General features: G+C 34.8%; 1 protein-coding gene across 6 annotated transcripts in view; it reads right to left on the bottom strand.

Annotated features, from left to right (window-relative positions):
* Positions 1-20180, bottom strand: part of VPS13B (vacuolar protein sorting 13 homolog B (yeast)) — a 461850-nt gene that overhangs the window by 303164 nt on the left and 138506 nt on the right. For all 6 annotated transcript variants that reach the window (XM_014965404.1, XM_014965406.1, XM_014965405.1 and 3 more), the window contains exon 18: positions 19219-19392. In XM_014965404.1, coding sequence (XP_014820890.1) covers positions 19219-19392 — 174 coding nt within the window. The remainder of the gene's footprint in view (positions 1-19218; positions 19393-20180) is intronic.

The following is a 20180-nucleotide window of genomic DNA, read 5'->3' as shown; positions in this document are numbered from 1 at the left end:
AGAAAGGATGAACAGAAAAATCAGAAAAATAGATGTTAAATAAAACCTATAATGGAAAATAATGCTAAGGAATACGCTTGAGTGAAGTTTTGCATAACATGCCCCTTTTTACTTTTAACTATTTTCTCTAGCTACTGAAACAAGGCTATAGAAATACAAGATATTACTAAGACATGATGGAGGGATTCTGAACAGTTAATGTAACATAAGGTTAATGTAAGATAAGGTTAACAAATATCAGTTAATGTAGTACAAGGTATAACCTCTCAGCAAACCTTCCTTCTGTCTTTAAGTTCCCATCATCACAATAACACTATTGCTACAAAAGCACATATATAGAAATGTTGGTTTAATTCGGTTAAGTTATGACTTTAAAGTGTATGTGTGTATGACTATAAAGTATATGACTTACACTTTATCTAACAAATTTAAAAAAGAAGAGAATGGGAAACCATCTTGAAATGATGGTTGCCACAGGAAACACTGTAACGCAAAGGAGTTTCCCAGCACTGTCTATTTTTAATCATAGAAAATATTTACATAGTTCACATACATCACTCTGATTTTAAGGACATAACCTGCTACTTTCAATAATTTCCAAAGAAGGTATTTTTTATGTTTTCCAAAAGCCACTTAAGCTTGGGAACAGAGCAATTCTCATGTTGAATTAGCTGGTCTCATATTATACCATTTCTCACAAACAAATACAGTTAAGGTAGTTCAAGTAAGAATTATTCACCTGAGTGTTTTCAATTGGATTCTCATTGCAAATCCTAGAAGTGGCATCGATCAAATATCCCCCATTCAAAAAATCTCACTTACATGTGTCACTACACAAACTCTCTAATAATTTGAAATGTCTAGTCAGTAGCAACACATTGCTACTCATTCTACTTTTGTCCTAAAAAGATAAAAAAATGGTAAGGCTAAGGTTGTAAGTAAATGGGCCATTTTCAGAGGGACACTGCTTATACAGTGGGAACTTTGAATAAGGACCATCTCCAGCAGGCAGCCAACTGTATTAAGAAATCACTACCAAATTTTTCTAAGATCTGCAATACGACTTGTTCGACCTCTAGTAAAAGGGCATCTCTTTCATGCAACTGCCTGTTGTTGGTCCCTTGGGTGGTCCGAGACCTGGGTGGTCTAGTGATTTCAGCTTGGACAGCTTATTTCAGTTTTTACTGTATTTAACTGTCTCACATCACATTTTACTCTTCTGGAGAAAGAACTCAAACTTCACTAGAACAAGGAACAGTCTATTTAAATCTTGCTTCCTGATCATTAACACAAGTCTTATGAGAAAACTGTATCACATAACCAAAACAAACAAACAAAAAGCTTTTCCACTACATCATTCTAAAATGAAGGACCCTAAGGACCCAAAACAATCATCCACACAGTAGTTTGAAACCTTTAATGTTGAGGCTACTATTAACGTCCTCATACTACAATTTCTAGCAGATCCACCACACAGAACTACAGTGACCATCATTTTTTTCTTATCAGCGCAGGATGTAAAAAGGAAGAGAGTGAGTTCAGCTCAGGTGAGGTTTCCACTTCCAAAGCTGGCTACGCTGCTCTTGGCACCTGGCTGAGCTCCGCTTTGATTTCACCGGATGCACTTTTCGTGCAATCTCTTATGGTGTGAAATTCTTTGAACAATGATGGTTCTTTTAAAACTCATTCTTAAAACATCCAGAAAAACAACAGCGACAACCAATTACCAAACCCTAGCATTTAACCAAGTAATGAAGAATGATAACATCGTATCTGGATGCAATTCAGCATCCTGTGGTTTTTCAGCACATAGCCATTGTAGGGCCTCAGTGCAAGTTAAGGTTTATCCTTTATTTTTCATAACACCTTCATGCTGGTGTTACACTTTTTCCCTCTCCATCTTCTTATTCATTACATATATCAGACACAAAAAAATTAAAGATAATTGCTTTAGTTATCAAAATACATAAAACTTTGGAGTAGACAGCTCAGCTCTTCCACACAGGGATATAAACATTCATTAAGAAATCTAGGCAGATTAAAATTCAAAGAATATTCCAGTAAGATTAATTTTACAGACTTAAGGCAGACGCTGAAACACACTGGATGAAACCAGTAAGTGGAAATAAAGAGCAGTAGATGACCAAAACAAAACCAAAAATACTCACCAAAGAACAGATGCTCATCAAAAAAACAAACCCCAAAAACAAGCAAAAACACACACACAGAACTTTGATCAAATCAGAAAATCCGATTTCAATGATGGGGGGGAGGGGAGAGAAGAGCATTTCTATGGTTTTGTACAAACAAAATGTGTTCTCATTTTTCAAACGTACTTCCCCTTTTTTTTCTAAAGGGAGATGATTACATAAAAAAATATTCTTCTCACAATGCAGAAAATTTATTATTAACTAAGGTGAAAGAAGTTTTGAAGGATTCAACAAACACCCTGGCAAATGCACAAAGCACTATTACCATCTCCCAAGCTGCCTTCATGAGGACTTAGTAATAAATTTGCTAAATGCATTTGAAGTTTTTCCTCAGTTTCTAATTAAGAGTCATTCTAACAACACAGATTATAAAAATCTACTTAATGATTTCTGCTTATTCTTAATTTTGCATTAATGCATTAGATGTTACACCTGGCCTCAAATGTATATTGTCATTACATCCTCTGGAAAAAGGAACTATTATTGGTAAACAGATGTTTCTTAAGGGCATTATTGGATTGGGGGATTAAAAATAACCACTATCCAATTTCCCAGTGAATGTAATCCTGCTCCTTTTGGAGAAAAAAAGCTTAAGCTAATATATATGAAATCTTTTACAACATACTTCAGAACTGTTTAATATTTAAATTTTGCATTTAATATTTTAAAATATTTTAAATTAATAAATATACTCATTTAATAAACCACTTCCTCCCTATCAGTATTAATGCTGGTAAATTATGCAGTGCCCAGAAGATACCACTACATTAGCTGGGCAAGGACAGTTGGGCATAGCCCAGGACAGACACTGAAGTGGGAGATTCTCTTTTCTTCACCCAAGATCGGACAGTCTCTGGCATTTGAGGGGGGTAAAAGCCTGCATTCATTCCATTTAAATGCATTTTAATAGCTTTGCAGGCAAAAGCAATCTTTATTTTGAAAAGTGAAGAACAACCAAACAGACAAAAATTCTTCTTTGACCCAATGACAAGCTCCAAATAGCTCATGAAATCTCACTATGGGACAGAAGCAGTATTTGAAACAGCATGAAAAAATATCTTTTAAATATATCTATGTCTTAAGTGATAAACGCATTTAAAAAGCCTCAGTTGTAGAATTCTGCTATGTTATTGATTTTCACGTGGAAAATGTATGAGCAGCATATGTAAAACTGCTCAAATCATTTTGCTGTTAAACAAACAAGCACATGCCCAGAGGGGACAGAATAAAGTAACTGGTCTCCTTATGATGAATAGCATTAACTTGCTCTGGCTTGCCAAGTCAGTAAGCGGTGTGAATTTAATGGCAATTAGCTGAGATCAAAGTTGAAGTACCATGAACAAAGTAGGTAAAACTGACAATATCAAAGAAGGGAAGTATATCATGGGTGACTGAAAAAAAATTACTTAGATTTATTTAGAATGTTTGGAGCTGTTAATAGAAAAGGACAGATCCTTACACAATGTTTATTTTCAAAACAGTATTACTGATTAAGCAGATTTCTAGGAGACTGCTTTCATGGGCAAATTGGCCAAAAAACCCTGATAGTGAAGTAAACTATGCTGTAATAGCTCCCATTGTGGACACACTGATCAGAATGATATTTTCTCAAGAAATTCAACTCTGAGTCAAAGTGAAGCATTCTCCCTCCTACCTGGAAAACAATTTATAAGCCATTCAAAGCAACAGAAAAAGTTCACAGGCATCAGAAAAAGGCAGAAAGGGAGAGAGTTCATGTGCTTTACATGCAGTAGTCTTTAGGGACTATTAGTAATAGGAAAAATATTCCTCTCATTAAATCTATGTGTCTTAATCAAGACTGACAAAAAAACTATAAATTTAAATTATACATGATTACTCTGGGAACAACAGCTTTGGATTTTTTTCTAGTGCTTAAGGAGAGACCTCCACTTCCACATAATATTAGCAGGAATCAAATTCCTATCTCAAATATTAGATGCTTAATAAATCTACAGTATGCTCACTAATAATATATAACTACTATCACTATAAAATTCCAGGCTTCATAGAATACCTTCCAGACGAGAGTCTGAAAATATTCCTATGGTAATTCCCATAGCATTTTGCACCAATGATAATACAAATTTTTTACAGATGAACTGATACAGAGAAGTCAAATAATTTGTCAGGACCAGCAAGTTAATAGAAGAAAAGAGAATTAACACAAGATAGCTTCTTTCTACAGTAATCATTAGCCTGTTCTTTTAATATGGGTAAAAAAATAGACAACAAAAGCAAGCTGCAATGATGTTTGAAATAAACATGTTAAACCTAGGCACAAAGAAATGATCCAGTATAATAAAAAGCAATATGTTTTTGACCTTAACCTGAAGGGTAAAGACCCAGCAGTTCTTTGGCAATTAGTCAGTGAGGTCTACGAGAGATTTGCTTGAGCAAGGACTAAGTTTCTCAGAAGATCAAAGATAACTGGTGTTACACTCTGCCCTAACCAGACCCAGATTCACACTTTCCATTACTTATTTACATTGATCTTATGACTATTTTTATAGATCCATCAGAGTAAGTGTGCTTTTACTCTTTTACTAATATTTGTTTAATTAAGTTAATTAATTACAGCTTAACTAAAATATTGTACAAAAGACCTCACGCAGCTTTCAAAGTGTAGGCTGAATCCTAATCCTCTTTTTTTTTTTCTTTTAACTAGCAGTAAGGGTGAAGTCAATAAATTGTCAATTAATAACATGCTTGCTTTGATGGCTCTTCAGTAATTTACTTTCATACCACTTCATAAATTTCTTAGGAAAACTTCTGGGATCGCTGATACAGTACCTCTGCCATGGGAAAATTTGGTTTAAATCTGCTCTGCTGCCAATAAACCAATAAGACTAACTGGCTGATAATCCTCCCACACTACACTGTTTAGGTATATGCACTCAACCAGCAAAAGTTTAATTTGTTCCGCTAATGGCACAGAAAACTACTCAAACTTATTCACCATATAAATTTGAACTTCAGTCTGCTACTTTTTGTTATTCCTTAGGCAGAAAATTTAAGCTATTGAATGCTTTGTAATTCAGACTATTTTATCTTTTCTTTGATCCAAAGCATAACAATAATAATGGACGCTATCAGTAACTAAATATTAAACTGCACTTCACAGAAGAAACATATTAAAAAGCCTTAGAAAAGTATGAATATTATTTGCATTGGCAAACTGACATGCAAGACACATCTACTGTTCTAAGCAAGTGTAATGTTATTCTTAAACTACTGCACTAAACCCAGTGCCGCTAACAACCTCGTTCATATTTCAAGCTGCCATACTTAATAGCTTTTGTCTAGGATTTCTGGGGGCGGGGGGTTAAGGGGTATCACATATCTTTATTAGGTACAGCCTATTTGTTTGGAAGATAATTTAATTTATAAGAGCACACTAAGAATTTAGTACAGAAGCCACGTGAAGCTCAAAATACTTGTTTTCTCTAAAGTTATGTTGATAGCATTGATACAGGTTTATATAAACTAAGACATCTATTATGTATAAGTTAATGTGACATGCAAACTTCATTTAAAAGTGTTGCAGGTGTCATATATTCATGACAGGCCAAGGCCAGGTGAAGTCATGTAAAAATTCCTAAAGTAAGTATGAAGAAACCATTATGTCATAAGATATTTTATTATTATCCTATCTTATGAAGGAAAAACTACTGGAGAATAACTCAGTCAACTGCTACTCTATTTTCTATCCCACTGTAAATCGGGAGAGTTTGTCTGCATTTGCCTAAAAGATGTCAACCGCACCGCACTGGGACTGACAGAAACTAAATAGGATTTGTCAAAAACCACCAAGTGTTTGGCTGGCATTCTTCCTGGGGTATGAAGAACCAACTGGAGATTTTCCAAAGGGGCTGAGTTATGGATAAAGGAATTAAAAAAAAACCCTCCTCCTGTTCCCCTTGTAACCTTCTGGGAAACAAAAGCATCTAGAGATAAAAAGATTTATATTTTCTCTCAAGCTGCAGCTCTCTGATATATTTATAAGGGTAGGTCAAACAATATACAGTGGATTACAACAACATTTTTCTAAGCTTTCCTCCCAAATTTCACCAATACTCAGATAAAATAATTATAGATACCTCATTCTCTCCTTATACTTACACACATGCATGTATATATACAGGTACAGCTAAGCAGGAAAATATCTAAGAAAATTATGACAGCTGTCTGGTAAGAAGCAATTAGGTATTTTCATTTTTTTCAACTGTAATTTAGAAATCGATTCTAGCCATTCCAAATTCTTAATTTTGGCATTCCAGGTTAAGAAATGAATGGTAGGAAAAGGGCTTTATCTCTCTTTTAAGAAAAGAAACAAAATTATCTGGAAAAAGAAGAGGAGCTGGACTGCAAGCTGGGTTAGCTTCACATTTTTAGTAGCTAAAAGAATTTTATATGTTACACTGGCTCTGCTTCTCTGAACCAGCAGCAGTAGGAAGACCTTTAAGTTCCAGTGCTATTGGGATCATGGCCCTGTGAGGTGTGAACCCAAAACAGCTATCCACAAAGGTTAGGCCAAAGGCTTGGGAGCACACAAACTGCAGTCTTACATGCTGGCTGCTACGCTATGAGCCAAAAACCTCCCCCAGAAAGAGCAGTAAGGATAAGGAACACACAGAGGTATCGGTATTAAGACAAAAGTTTCAGAACTTTGCTTGCTTCATGCTGGAAAGCATGGCAGGAACTCAGTTGTTGCTTTATTTCCTCAAAGCCAGGACCAAAACGCTGCTGTAACTGATCCTGAGTTAGAGTGGCCCCCATTATAACAGCATTTACTGGCCAGTGTTTCACTATGGGACCTCTCAGAAAATGAATGAAAAACATCTTGTTCCCTTAGCATTACCTCATGTGCTTTTGTACAAGTATGCTTCTTAATTACTAATTTCTACACTCTTAAAAACAAATGTTCTGGAGTCATTTGCTCAAGTATATTCACACCTCAATATACAGAAACCATTTACTGGAGCTCAGCCGCTGCCATTTGAGAAGTGACAAACTGTTGCAGCTAAAGCCAACAAGAGCCCAGTCACAGTCAAGGCTACAAGAGTTACTGCATCCTTCTTGCAAATATCCCTCCATCATACTCTTGGAGCAGCCCATTAAAGTACCTCAGCGGCGAAGCGCAATGCAAACCATTCCAAAATGTTCCATTTTGCCCAACAGTGTAAGATAAATAATGTCGTCCCTGGCTGTACTTCCAATGCCTCTAGAAGTGCTGCCTTGGACAAATATTAGTGAAAATTTTAACCATCATACTTCTACCTCTAAGGTGGATTATTCTTACCTCTCGGTTTTCCCATTAGCAGGAAGGCAGGCATGATCTCTGAGTTTGTGATTTAATTTCCTAATGTTGTATAGAAAACACCTGCTCCTTCCATCACAATTTTGAGATAGTGATTTTCCAGAGGAAATAAACAAGTTAGTATGGTGTATGTTAGAGACCCCCTGTTCCAGGAAACAGACTGAAATGAAGTACAAGGAATCTTAGTTCCAGTTGTAACAGAAACAAGAAGGAAAATACTACTTGACCAATTCCTGAACAGCCTTTAAGTAAGCACCCCTGCAGTCTCACCGACTGCTGTAAGATGATTATGAGTAACCCTGGATAAATAAAACATGGCCAGTGTTGAATGCCTTCGAAGTGCCACACAAAGTTCACACTGCCCTTACAGATACTCCAACAAGCAAAAGTGGGAGTTGCTGCTCTCACTCACCTTGTGTCACGGCAGCTTGTGCAATTCCTGCACTGAAAAAAGAGTGGTTACTTCTGTACTCTTGACTTGGGAAGCATGAGGATACTTGATACACAACATCTGGCACTTCTTATCAAAAATCTCTGATTCAAGTATAATGAGATGCACACTCTTTGGTATTGTGCAAGCATTTGAAGAAAAATTAAAGTTGAACAGTTAATTTCCTACATGTCTATCTTTTCAAAGGAAACATGGTATCAAGCTGTGAGGACAAGGAACCTGGCAATGCAGTCATCTGCAAAAGATTGTGCGAGCTGCAACATCCCAACAGTGCAGAGAGACAGAAATCCTTTTAATATATGGCTTTTACCAGCTATTATACTCATGTCTTTAGTGAGCACGCAGGTAGCATTTTTGAAGTTGCTACCCCGTACATGTGCTTTATTTTGATAATTTACAAGTCTATAGGATTGCTACTCCCTCATCACAAGCACAACAGAAGTTAGAGAACAGTCTATATATAATAAGAAAGCAAATAAGGTCTTAAAGTTGGAATAATATGTGCATTAAAAGCGTGCAAAACGCAGATAAATACTTGTATTCTTAGGTCCTAGATGTTCAAAGGGCTTTTGAAAATAGAAAGTCTTGAACTGAGAATGCGATGATTAAAATAATACTAACCTTAGTTAGCAATTAAATGATCACTTCTTGCTTCAGACTAAAACTGCAGACAACAGCTAGTAGCTGACATCTCACTTCAACATTTTACAGCTGCTCTAAGCAAAGACATTAGACATTCGAATGAATGCATGCATCTTATTTTCCCAGGATTTCAAAGTCCACGTCCAGGCTGCTGCTCAGCCATTATAAATGAGTAATTCAAGTAGGGCATGACTGCTTGTTGTATTAACTTGATAAAGATGTTTCATTCAAAGTGCATCAACAGTTGTGTTAAGTCATCCCTTTCGCAGGCTTATACTTACTCTGTGTTATGTTGCCAGTGAAGAAATAAAAAAAGTATCACTGGCTTCAAACTATTATAAAAGTCTTTATACTAAATATAATTAGTATTATGAAGATTATTGTTTTGTTTTCATTACATCTCTTTTCAAAACTCAAAAATACAGGTAAGTATACCTTAATTATTTCCCATTATTTAATAAAAAACAATTTTATCAACTGACTGCAATCCACATTAAAGTTTTATTTCATTGGTTTAGACATGCAACTGCTTAAAGGATTGACGTATATACATACATCTGTTTTCAGAAAATTCTATTACCCTTATCACTTTGTTTGCAACAAGTTTTCCAGAAGTTGGTTTATAAACCCAATTTTAAGGTAACAGATTAATTTTAAGCTTATCCTTCAATAACGAATCTATCATCAAACATGTGCAAAACAACTACTTTGCAATAACTTTAATGTCTGAAAAATATTCATCCAGGGCTTGGGCTAAATTATCTTTCAAATAAAACAAAGACATGTTGAACATCTTTCATTTTCTTGTATGAATTTTCAGGTCACAACCTAGAGAGAAGATTTACTAAATACTGAATCCCTCTTTCTCTTATGACAGCAGGGACATTATAATAAAGCTCAAAAGCAGAGGGACAAGAGAATTTAAATTCTCCTTTCATTAATTTATTTCCACTGAAAAGATAACCAAACATGAACATAGCTACACTAAATACAAGAAATATACTGTATATATAATTTAGTCAAAGCCCAGTGAAGAGATGTCCAGTTTATTTTAAAGATGATTAATTACATCTTACTGATTACCCTCTATGCCACTGACAAACACAGAACAGAAAAATACTCTCCAGAGGTAATGATTCATCGCATGCGCTCCATAACCCTGCTCACTAATGTTGAGCCAAACACTGTATTTGATGCTTCATTAGAGTCAATCATATCTTCTCTTAGTTTTCCAGTAAGAATTGTTTCTATTTATAAAATTTCCATTATTTTCTCTGGGGGAAAGGAGGTATTTTCCTGTGATAGCCAGTTCTAATAATTTACTTTGTATTGTATTAAAGTAATGTTTCTGTATGGTTTAAGTAGTTTTATTCCAGAAATAAAACAAGCACAGGCACTTTCAAGGGCAGGGGGGGAGATAGGAAGAGGCAATGAGCCTTTGATTTATTCAGATTATTATTCTGGTATCTAACATTAATTTCCAGATTATAATTTCTTTTCATTTATGGTTTCTATCATATTTTTTAGAATATGTTCGGGGTTTTTTTCCTAGCATGACGGCTATCAACACTAAAATTAAAAAAGATGTGACTCAAATTCCGATTGGTCTGACTCCCTTCACGTCCACCTTCCAGCAGGCAGTGGGCTATTTTTCCAAGATTCCTGGATATGAGGCAGCATAGTCAAAGCTACTTCTCCAGCTTGGCACCAGTCCCAAACAAATGGCCTAAGAAGGTGTATAGTGACAGATGATGCTCACAGGCCAGAAGTGGAGGAATTGGCAGATGCAGGCAGACTCTTACTGGGCCAACTGTAAGAGCTGACAAGTTTGCTCAAGCCTCCCCATCCTTTCAGTTCTCCTTGTCAGGGCACCCATTCCCCCCTGCACAACCATGCAACCTTCTCATTAAGTTCAGGTAGTACAACCCCAAAATGATTTGCTATTCTGCTTACACACTTAACGAATCACTTTTCTAAATCTCTTGGAGAAAATCACAATTACTATTTTTTTTCAGATCTGTCTACTTCATCTTAAAAATACATCAAGAGTTAGGAAAACATTTAGGAAAGCCAGACTTCGCATTAATTTGCTGTGCTGCAAATGGACCTCAGTATCAACAATTACCAGCAGAAGGGTGTTTGAATGGGAACTCGGGACTCAGGTCAGCAAATGTTAACTGAACAAGTTGCAAGATTAGGGCAACATCTAGAATCTCTTTCGGACAATACTTCAGAAAAACAAATTGGTTTTTCCTTTTCAAAATACCTTCTCCTCTACTGAAAAGTGTAAATCAGATTTAAATTAAGAATTAAAAGTATTTAGCTATTTAATTAAACTATACATCCACTGTAATCCTACCACTGCATTTCTCAAATAGATTTAGCAATAAACGTGATACTGAGAATATCTGGATACCTCAAATATATAGTATTTGTAATTGAAGTAGCTGAACTTAGAAATCTGTTATATAGAGATACTCAATATTAAATGCTCACCTTATATAATTATGGTAATTTTAGCTATTAATAGAACTGAGAAATTACACAGTACACTGTCTTCCTCATATCAATTTTAAGTATTTCTGCTACTTTACACCAGTAAACACACGAGTATCTTGCACATATTAGTTCTATTTCAGGGCACAAGTAAAAGGAAAATGAATTCAGCTCATACAGCACAGAAGTGATTAGATGGTCCAAAGGTTAAAAGTGTCTAATTGTTCCTGCAGTACTAATTTCTATACAATTTGAAGATTTATTGATAAAAATAGAAATTGACTTTCAGAAGCCTCACAGCACATGAAGAAAACAAAACTAATTTATGTGTTCAACTACAGGATTATGTCCTAGCTTGGGAGTCCTCACTGGAGTTATCTCGTTCAATTAAAAAACTCAATATACTGCTGAGATTCTAATCCGGTTTGTCTAATCCTAGCTTTAAATGTTGCTTTCTACATAAAACTAAGTATTCAGTCACTTGGTAATGGCACAACTTTATTTTGTGACCACAAATGGCTATTTGATGGTTGGACAGATGATCTTAAGGGTCCCTTCCAACTTAGACAATTCTTTGATTCTGTGATTTGTTACATCATAGAAAGGAACTTGTGTGGGAACTTCAGGACAGTTTGGGTGAAAGGGGACAACGTGGTTAAATACTCAACTCTGTGCATTTAAGACTGCATCCTAAACCATATAAATGAGACTGTAAGTACAATTTGTGTGCATTATAACCAGAACACTGGAATCTTGGGAGTGACCCAGAACTTCTTTTTAACATACTACAGGGTAGAACCATGAAAATTACTGAGAAAAAAAAATAGATTTAGAAACAAATATGATTTAGATCATGATTTCTGCATCAAAAATATTGGAAATACTTCATTTAATGCTGTTTTTCATCCAATGTGCTGTATTTCTGTTCAGTAAGATGTTATTTAAACACTTGCTACTAGAATTTGAAAACCAAAAAATGACCTGCTCAAAATGCATTTATATTTTACCAGCAAAAGTCTACTGATTTTCAGTTATATCTATTTAGCATTTCATTTAAAAAAAAAAAAGTTATTTAATATGAAACGTTTATATCACCAAAGCGGTAGTGAGAGCAATATAATTCAATTATAAAACCTGGAAACAGTTTAAACACCATTTGAAAGTAAACAGTTACAGTCCCTTATGCCCATATCTGGGAAGCGTCCAAATGGAAGTTAAAGATCCCATGGCATTTTTTCAAAACGAGTAGGAGCTATCCCAATATGTTGGCCAACATATATTTTCTCAATTAAAAACAGATTTCAATGTCCAAAGCTATGTGTCAGCAATTGCTGAGAGCATATGCCTGTCACGTTTCCAAAACTCTCTGCACCATCAGTAAGTATCTAGTCACCTTGCTGAATAATGCTTTTCCAGATGCTACAAGTGGAAAACGTGAATGCATTTTCATAAATATATGAAGCACAGGAATATAATCCTATACTGTTATGGAAATACAAGTTATTCAACAGCACATTGACATTATTATTTTTTTTCATACCTGAAGTGTTAAATATGACTTTGGTGGCCAAATGAAACACTTTGATACTACCAGATTGTAAATGAATAGAAATCCTATGGAACACACATGCATACATACAAAATAAAGGTAGCAGAAATAATCTCATATCTGCCATTCCCCAACTTTTACATATTTAATAAGTTAAAAGGTTAAAAAATAAAAAGGCTTTTTTAGCAACTCAACTTTTTTAGTTGCTTTTACAGAATTTTCTAGGTTATGCTCCGTTTAAAGAGAAAGTAGGGAGATTTCCTTTATGCACTTTAAAGCCTGCATACACCATATTACTCACCACTCAACAGCTCAAATCTTCAGTTGTTGAGTGTAGCTTTTTTACATCGATTTTTCAAATATCATTTTACAAAACTCAGAATCCTATTTAACCACAATTTCAGAATTCTAGGCTACATGTATTGTTGAAAGATTTATGGCATATTGAAAGAAACTGAACGCAATGTATGTAGAGGGATGAAAACACCTCTTCCCCCAAGAGGATTTGCAGATTTACTTGATGGAAAGTTGATCAAGCTGCCTTAATTCTTGCATTTCACAATTACCTTTCTATAACCAGAACTTACTGCCAGTTGCCAGAGTTATGCAACCCACTGTAAATAACCTTAAACTAATTAGCATCGTATAGTAGATCCCTGCCTGATGCTACTCCCATAGACATGAATTTTATAATTAGAGCCAGCAGAGTAACAGACTGTGCTTGAGGACAAGTTTACTTCCCTCTTGCAAAAAGTAGTAAGTGTTGGATTTTTGTAAGACAGTAGATACGGAGGTAATTCAGGTCTGGAAAAATATTTGATAGTTAACCTGGCCATAGAGCACACCATATTGAGCTGTGAGAGTAACGGAGCAAGTTGGAGCATACAAAAGCTAAAATGTACAAGATTAAATGCATTTAAAAAGACACTTTTACTTTCTCAGAGCGGTATTAACTATCTGGCATTTACCACCGTTACCAACTTGCTCTTCCCCACACCATCCTCCCGTCCTGAACAGCTCAGTAGTACCACCATCTGCTGCGCCCACTTGAACTTGTGATGAAATTAAAATATGTCAGACATTTTGCGTACTAATTTCAAAAAAAACAAATTGCATTACCATAAAATACTTCTGCCCACAAGTTTTGTAACTCGAAAAAATTTTAAATTTGACCTCTCAGTTCAGGCAGCTGAACTTCTATTTTTAACCCAATTTTGAAAACTTCAGGACATTACTAGAAAACTTGTTCTAAAAATGTATACGTATGTGAATTTAAATTCACCCTGCTCTAACATAAGTACTGCACGAACGCTGTGTTTTCAGTAACTCATACTATTAGCATTCCTATTTTTCCAAGGCAAAAGTATGAGAATAAGCCAGATTTTAAAAGCAATTAAGAGGATATAAATGTTGTGTGCTGCAAGAGCACAGTTCTCAAAAGACCAGAGTCCTGGCAAGTATCATAATCCTTTTGAAATTGTTCATATTAAGATTAAAGATCACTTTGTTCCTCTATTCCCACAACTAGTTGGTATGGTAAAAAGATCAGTCCCCTAGTTTTATATGTAACATCTTTAACATTTGCTCTCCTTTCTGTGCATGTGATTAAATGTAACATTTTGAAATCCCAAAGTTCTGAGAAAAACATAAATCCTTGTCCACAGCTGCTGTTTGACTCTGGAAACACATGCATTTTCTTTTCAAGCATCTACCATCAAAAAATCCCAAAGGACTTGAACTGGAGAACACCTGCATCTCTTCATTTAGTTCCAATAACAGAGTCTAAACTTCAAAATTACAAAAATAGATGCTATGTTCAGCTGCAGTTACATTCTGCCCCTAATTCCCGTGAACAAAAATGCTAAGAGCATGAAATCATTCAGGCAAGCTCTGTCATCGAGAGGATAAGATTTTTTGCACCAGAAGCCCAGTGGGAACTTGATAGAAAACTGGCAACAATTACAGATAAAGTACATAGTGAAATCCTCAGGGAGAGAAAAGGAAATGTAATAAGATAGATGGGTATAATTTTTACACATTTATGCCCAAACCACAAATGTGAATTGTCTTTAATTACTCCAATATATTAAGGGTTTTTACTCATTCATTGTGTCAAATCTTTCTAAAATACTTCCAATTAGTTTATGAATTCTCTTTTACAAGTTGTTTTTTTTTTTTATTTACTAGCACAAGCACTTACTTAAATTAGAATTAAGAACATAAAAAAATATCATTGTTCCAGCTTTAAAATCCAGACTTTGCAGTATCCCCAGGCTAAGTAGTCAGCAACAGGCTTTTTTAACTGCAAGAAAGGGGGAGTTGGGGGCATATCTAGGTGTGTATGCATAAAAACAAACATATATAAAATTTCTCAACTCCTTTCAAATAAGTTCTAACAGATAAAATCAGCTGGTTTATGATAGGAAAAAAAAATGTTCCTGCTGGTACAACTTTTACAGCACTTTTTTCATGTTTGAAGATAGGATTTCTTCAGTCTTAAAAATATTTTCACTTCACAAATTATTTTTCCTTTCTTTGGGAAGGGAGAGAGAATGGAGTAATCTTATCTAAACTTAAAAAATATTGACAGTGGAGAAAATTCCAAAACTCTTTGGAAGTTTAAGGAAAATAACACTTAAAAGAGAAATTACCAACTTTTACCAAGTTGAATATTTGCTCTTCAGCCTTTATGCAGCTTTCACAAACTAGTGAAGCCTTCTCACTCTTACTTTGCTCCACTGGGTGTATCAATTTACCATGTATGAGCATGATATTAATACAGGTACTTTTACTTACTCCTTTATTTTACTGTTGCATTTCTGAATATTTAAGGTAACCAACCTCAAAGAAAACTTCATTATTTGTATTTTTTGTTTTAGGTCCCCTTGATTTATATGAAATAAATTTCTCCATACACCGGCTGTGCAGGCACTCCCAATTATTCAATATGGCAAACCAAATAGAGCTTAATCAGCTCACCTCATCTATTCAACAGCTGCTCATAATTAAATACTAACACCAGCATTCATTCTGAAATCTCCCTATTTCTCTGGAAGGCCAGGTGAAATAAACAAGGTCTGCAGCCTGCTCTGAGGGTTAATAAAGCCAGGGTTAGTTTAGAGAAGCAGTAAGAAGACCTTCCCAAGACCTGGGGTAATGGAATAATCTCCTTTCTTGTATTTATTATATATGCTGCAGTTTAAATGAATTTGATGAGAATAAATGTGGATGTGCTGGGAAGCACATCCATTGATTTTTACAACTATGCACTGAAATACCCGGGGCAGTTTTATCATACAACGGAACCGTACAAAATTAAAAAGCACCCACATGCAGACTTGTATTGAAGGACTAAACAAAATAATATTTATATTCTGTATCCTTAAATACTTCCTCTGCCATAGGTGGATCGGTTTTCCACTATGCTAACAATACTTTGTGCACCAAACAGTAAAATACTCTTGCTAAGTAAACACCAGTATAGGCACTTGTTATACATAATGCTTACTTTGCCTGTAAATGCTACACATCACACACTTTAATGTTGCCCTTTGTGGAATTACAATTTTATAGACTTTTTTCCTTTGCTGGTTATACTCAGTGGAGTACAGAAGTACAAAAACCATCTTTTTTCCCCTCTTCCTCTCAGCAGCAAGAATTGAAATAGCAAAAAATAAAATACTAGTGTAAAATACCTTATCACTCAAATTGTAAACAGGCACTCAATCTTTGCAGGGCCACCTACAGACAAGCAGTAAAAGAAGCTACACAACCATCCTGGTCACCCTAGACCATATGACTGTAAAGTGGTACAGACACTTGACAGACACAGTAGACAGTTGCTGACTCAAGAGGGAGAGGAGGAGGAAAGGTGCCCTACTTGTTCTCCAGGTAAATACCCCCTGATTTATTCAAGAATCTCATGCAATTTGCACAACCTCTTCCTTGGCATTATATATCCAAACAACTGCTTTGATTTTAGACCAAGTTGTTTTCCATTCAACTTAACAGAAGCATAATGAATTAATTAGTTGCTCTTCCTTTACTAATTTTTATATATTTAAAAAAAAATTTGAAAGGCACTTGAATAAGTATTGTGTTTATTCCAGGATTCTTTCAGAGTACCCAGAAATTCCCCTGCAATTGCTTCCCTTGGTTTTACACACTAAAAGCTATTATATCACTCTGTTCTTAATGAACATACTCTATTCCAGAACATTTTATCTAACATTATTTGGATAAATTGCTTGAATAGCACAACTTAGTACCGCACAATCATCTCCAGTGGTAGAGCTTTAAACAACCCTTTTATTCCCCTGAGGCATAAGTTGAATTTGCTGTCAAGTTATCCAGTATAGCTTTCTTAATTCCCAGAAGTGACTGCAACTGACAGCAAAAGCATTTTTATGCTCTCAAATCACTTCACATGTTCTCTCCATGTAGTTTTCACAGTGGTAATGAAAAGAATAGCCTTATCTCCTGTATTAAATTGCCTCCCCTCCTTCAGCAACTATTTGAAAGCGAAAGCTTTAATTACCTCCCTCATCCTTTGTATAGAGCCTAAGATAATTTAAACATTAATGTTTACCAGTTTTTATATATATATATATATTTGTATTTTTAAAAAACCCAAACACTCCAAACCATTTGCAGTACACTACTCTTCATGTTTACTGGGACCAAAGCTTTAACACACCAGTCAGCTTTTCCTTCTTATTTGTCATCAATCATGGGTGCCACCTTACAGACCTAGAGAAGCAGAGCTGGAGCCTGAGCAGGCAGGTCAGCGACTGCCACCGAAGACACAGGATCAATACAACTTTCCTGAGGTACTGAGGGGCAGGGGGTGAAGTATCTGGTAAATTTTCAATTCAAAAATCTTAGCATTTTAAATCTATCTCCATTCAGCTACAGAAAAGGTACCACACACACTCATCGATTACAAACATATTTTCTGCCTCTCCCTGCATTTGGGTCTGGCCGGCACTTCATTTGTTGGTGCCTTAATTCTCATAGGCATCTCCTGTCACAACCTATCAAGTACTCTCTTCTGTCTAATTGGACTATCCATGATACTGATGAGGTAAAAATGTATGTGATCACTGTGACCTGTACCAAAAGCAATAATTCTATAGTATAGGTAAGTATGCACAGCTCCTTTAAAATGCAAATAATATTCTAAGACACAAATAAAAAAAATAAACTAAAAAGATTATCAAAAATGGCAGAAAATGCAATAACAGTAATAAATATCATTATTATGAACATTTAAAAGCTACTTAAGTGAGGCCACAGGTGCAACAGATTTTCACTTTTTTTAAAAAACAGATCTGAATAATTTGACTTAAATCATGAATTGCTTTTCAGCAATGTTTTAGGGGCAAGAACTTAAGATAATTGTTATAAAAACACTGCCATAAACATTTCCAGCATGATGCGCTCCAAGAAACATACAAGTATAGTAACTGAAAAGCTGACCTGACAACTGCTGGAGTGCACAGTGCTCACAAATATTTACTTCGCGTAAGAATGAGAGGTTGCTTAAATATGCATATAAAAATTACAAATGATGGTAATAAATTCACTGTTACTTTTCAGACTAATGACATTCAACAACCACTACTCAAGAAAAAATTAGAGAAAAAAGCACGCTTTTCATTTTAGGGTTTCACAGTATTGGGGTCAGCTAATTCTTTTGCTTTCCTTAAACTAGATGCTATTTTGGGTTTGGTTTTTTTTTCACTTATTTGGTTGTACTCTTAGCATAGCAACAGGATAAAGCTTTAAAAACACAAAAGAACAATTTTTTAAAACATACTAGACAGACAGGAAAAAGCTAGATCCACGTGTATTTCACAAACTATATTATAGTTACTTTAAACTAGATAAATTTCAGTGTTGCTTAAAACAGACCAATGTTTTGTTTAAAGCCCACAGAAACCATAAGGATGTCAGGTAAGAGTATTTATTTCCACAAAGTAAACAACACACCTAAATGTATCCAAACCATGCTCTGAATATATTAACTTGTTTTCTATCTAGATCCACCACAACACCAAGTTTGATGACATTAAATGTGTGCTTGGTAGCATTTTAAAAATCCTCTTTCTTATTATTAACAAATTTTATTATAAACAAATTCTCTAAGTTAATTATAAATTATGTTACAAATTTATATGAATCACTTTGAATTCAGTGTGTCAACATCTGTATAAGATGGGAAGAAAGAATATAACTAATATTTTCAACATGGATCCTGCTCACAAAAAAGAAGTTTACAAACTGTTCTGTATAAATAATTTAAAAGGCAACCAAAGTCAGTGAAGCGTTCCTCACTGAAGAAGACACACATCGAGATGCTGCTTTTAGTTTTTGTGTCTCGCAGTGAGCTGAAGTCAAGTAATAATGTGAGCAGTATGTGAAAAAGATACTTTGGCATTTGGCACATTTTATATCAAGCCCCTCTTTTGAAAATTGCATTGGATAGGAAAAATGTAATGCGATACCGGCTTAACAAGAGTTTTGCACTTACCAGAATTATGGCAGTAGTCCATATACTGTGGAATTTGGATTGTAAAGGCTACCAAATCTGGAGCTAAGAGAGATTCTGGCTTTCTACTCTCATTGAGCCACTTACTGCTGTGTAAGTCTCTGGTGTCAGAAGGGCCTTGAATTAAAGGAATCAATTTCTCTTTTCCACCATCACCTAAAATAAAGATTAAACTCCTTACAGCTTTTACTGTAACAAGATAAATTTTTAACACATAAACATTCACTAGTCCGAAGAGAACAGCTATTAACATTTTAGGTACATAATTAAATGAAGAAATAGAAAGAGCAATCTCATATAAACTATTAAACAACTTCCTTAATATTATCTTGTAAATGTCTTTACATCTAGGAGGATTTCAAATAAAGTAACCCATTCTCTTTAAAATAGTAATTTCAATCCCAACTTTATAAAATAATACCTTTTTAAATCACCATGAACTCAATTTAGGTTTAAATACACTACATTTTGAATATTCTTGACATTAGCTGTCTTTACATATGAAGAGATCATAGACATTGATTGGAAAAGTTCCTTCATGCAATTCAAGAAAAATTCTATTAAAGAAATTTTAAAATTATTTATCACAGAGCGCCCAAAAACTTAACAAGCAAAATATATACTTGCAGCATTAATGGAAAATGAGACTTTAAACAATAAACAGAATAAATCAAAAACATGCTACAAATAAAACAAAATGCAAATATTCTGCATAATACAAAAATGCAGAGCTATTCCAGTTTCTTCAGTGCTTTTAGATTAATATTTGTCTCAGCAGAAAAAAACCAACATCTTTATTTTTTATTCAGTGTAAAAATTGACTATACCGGGGCCAGACTGGATCATCCTGGCACACTTAACAATAATAATAAAAAACTCCAAAACAGAATACAAAAAAACCCCTCTCTGATTCATAGGAACAATGAGTAAATTCTTGTTTCAGT

The sequence above is a fragment of the Calidris pugnax genome, unplaced genomic scaffold (genome assembly GCF_001431845.1).
Source record: "Calidris pugnax isolate Ruff unplaced genomic scaffold, ASM143184v1 scaffold41, whole genome shotgun sequence".
Classification (NCBI taxonomy): domain Eukaryota; kingdom Metazoa; phylum Chordata; class Aves; order Charadriiformes; family Scolopacidae; genus Calidris; species Calidris pugnax.
Note: the sequence above shows the minus strand (reverse complement) of the source record. Positions and strands in the feature narration are given on the sequence as shown.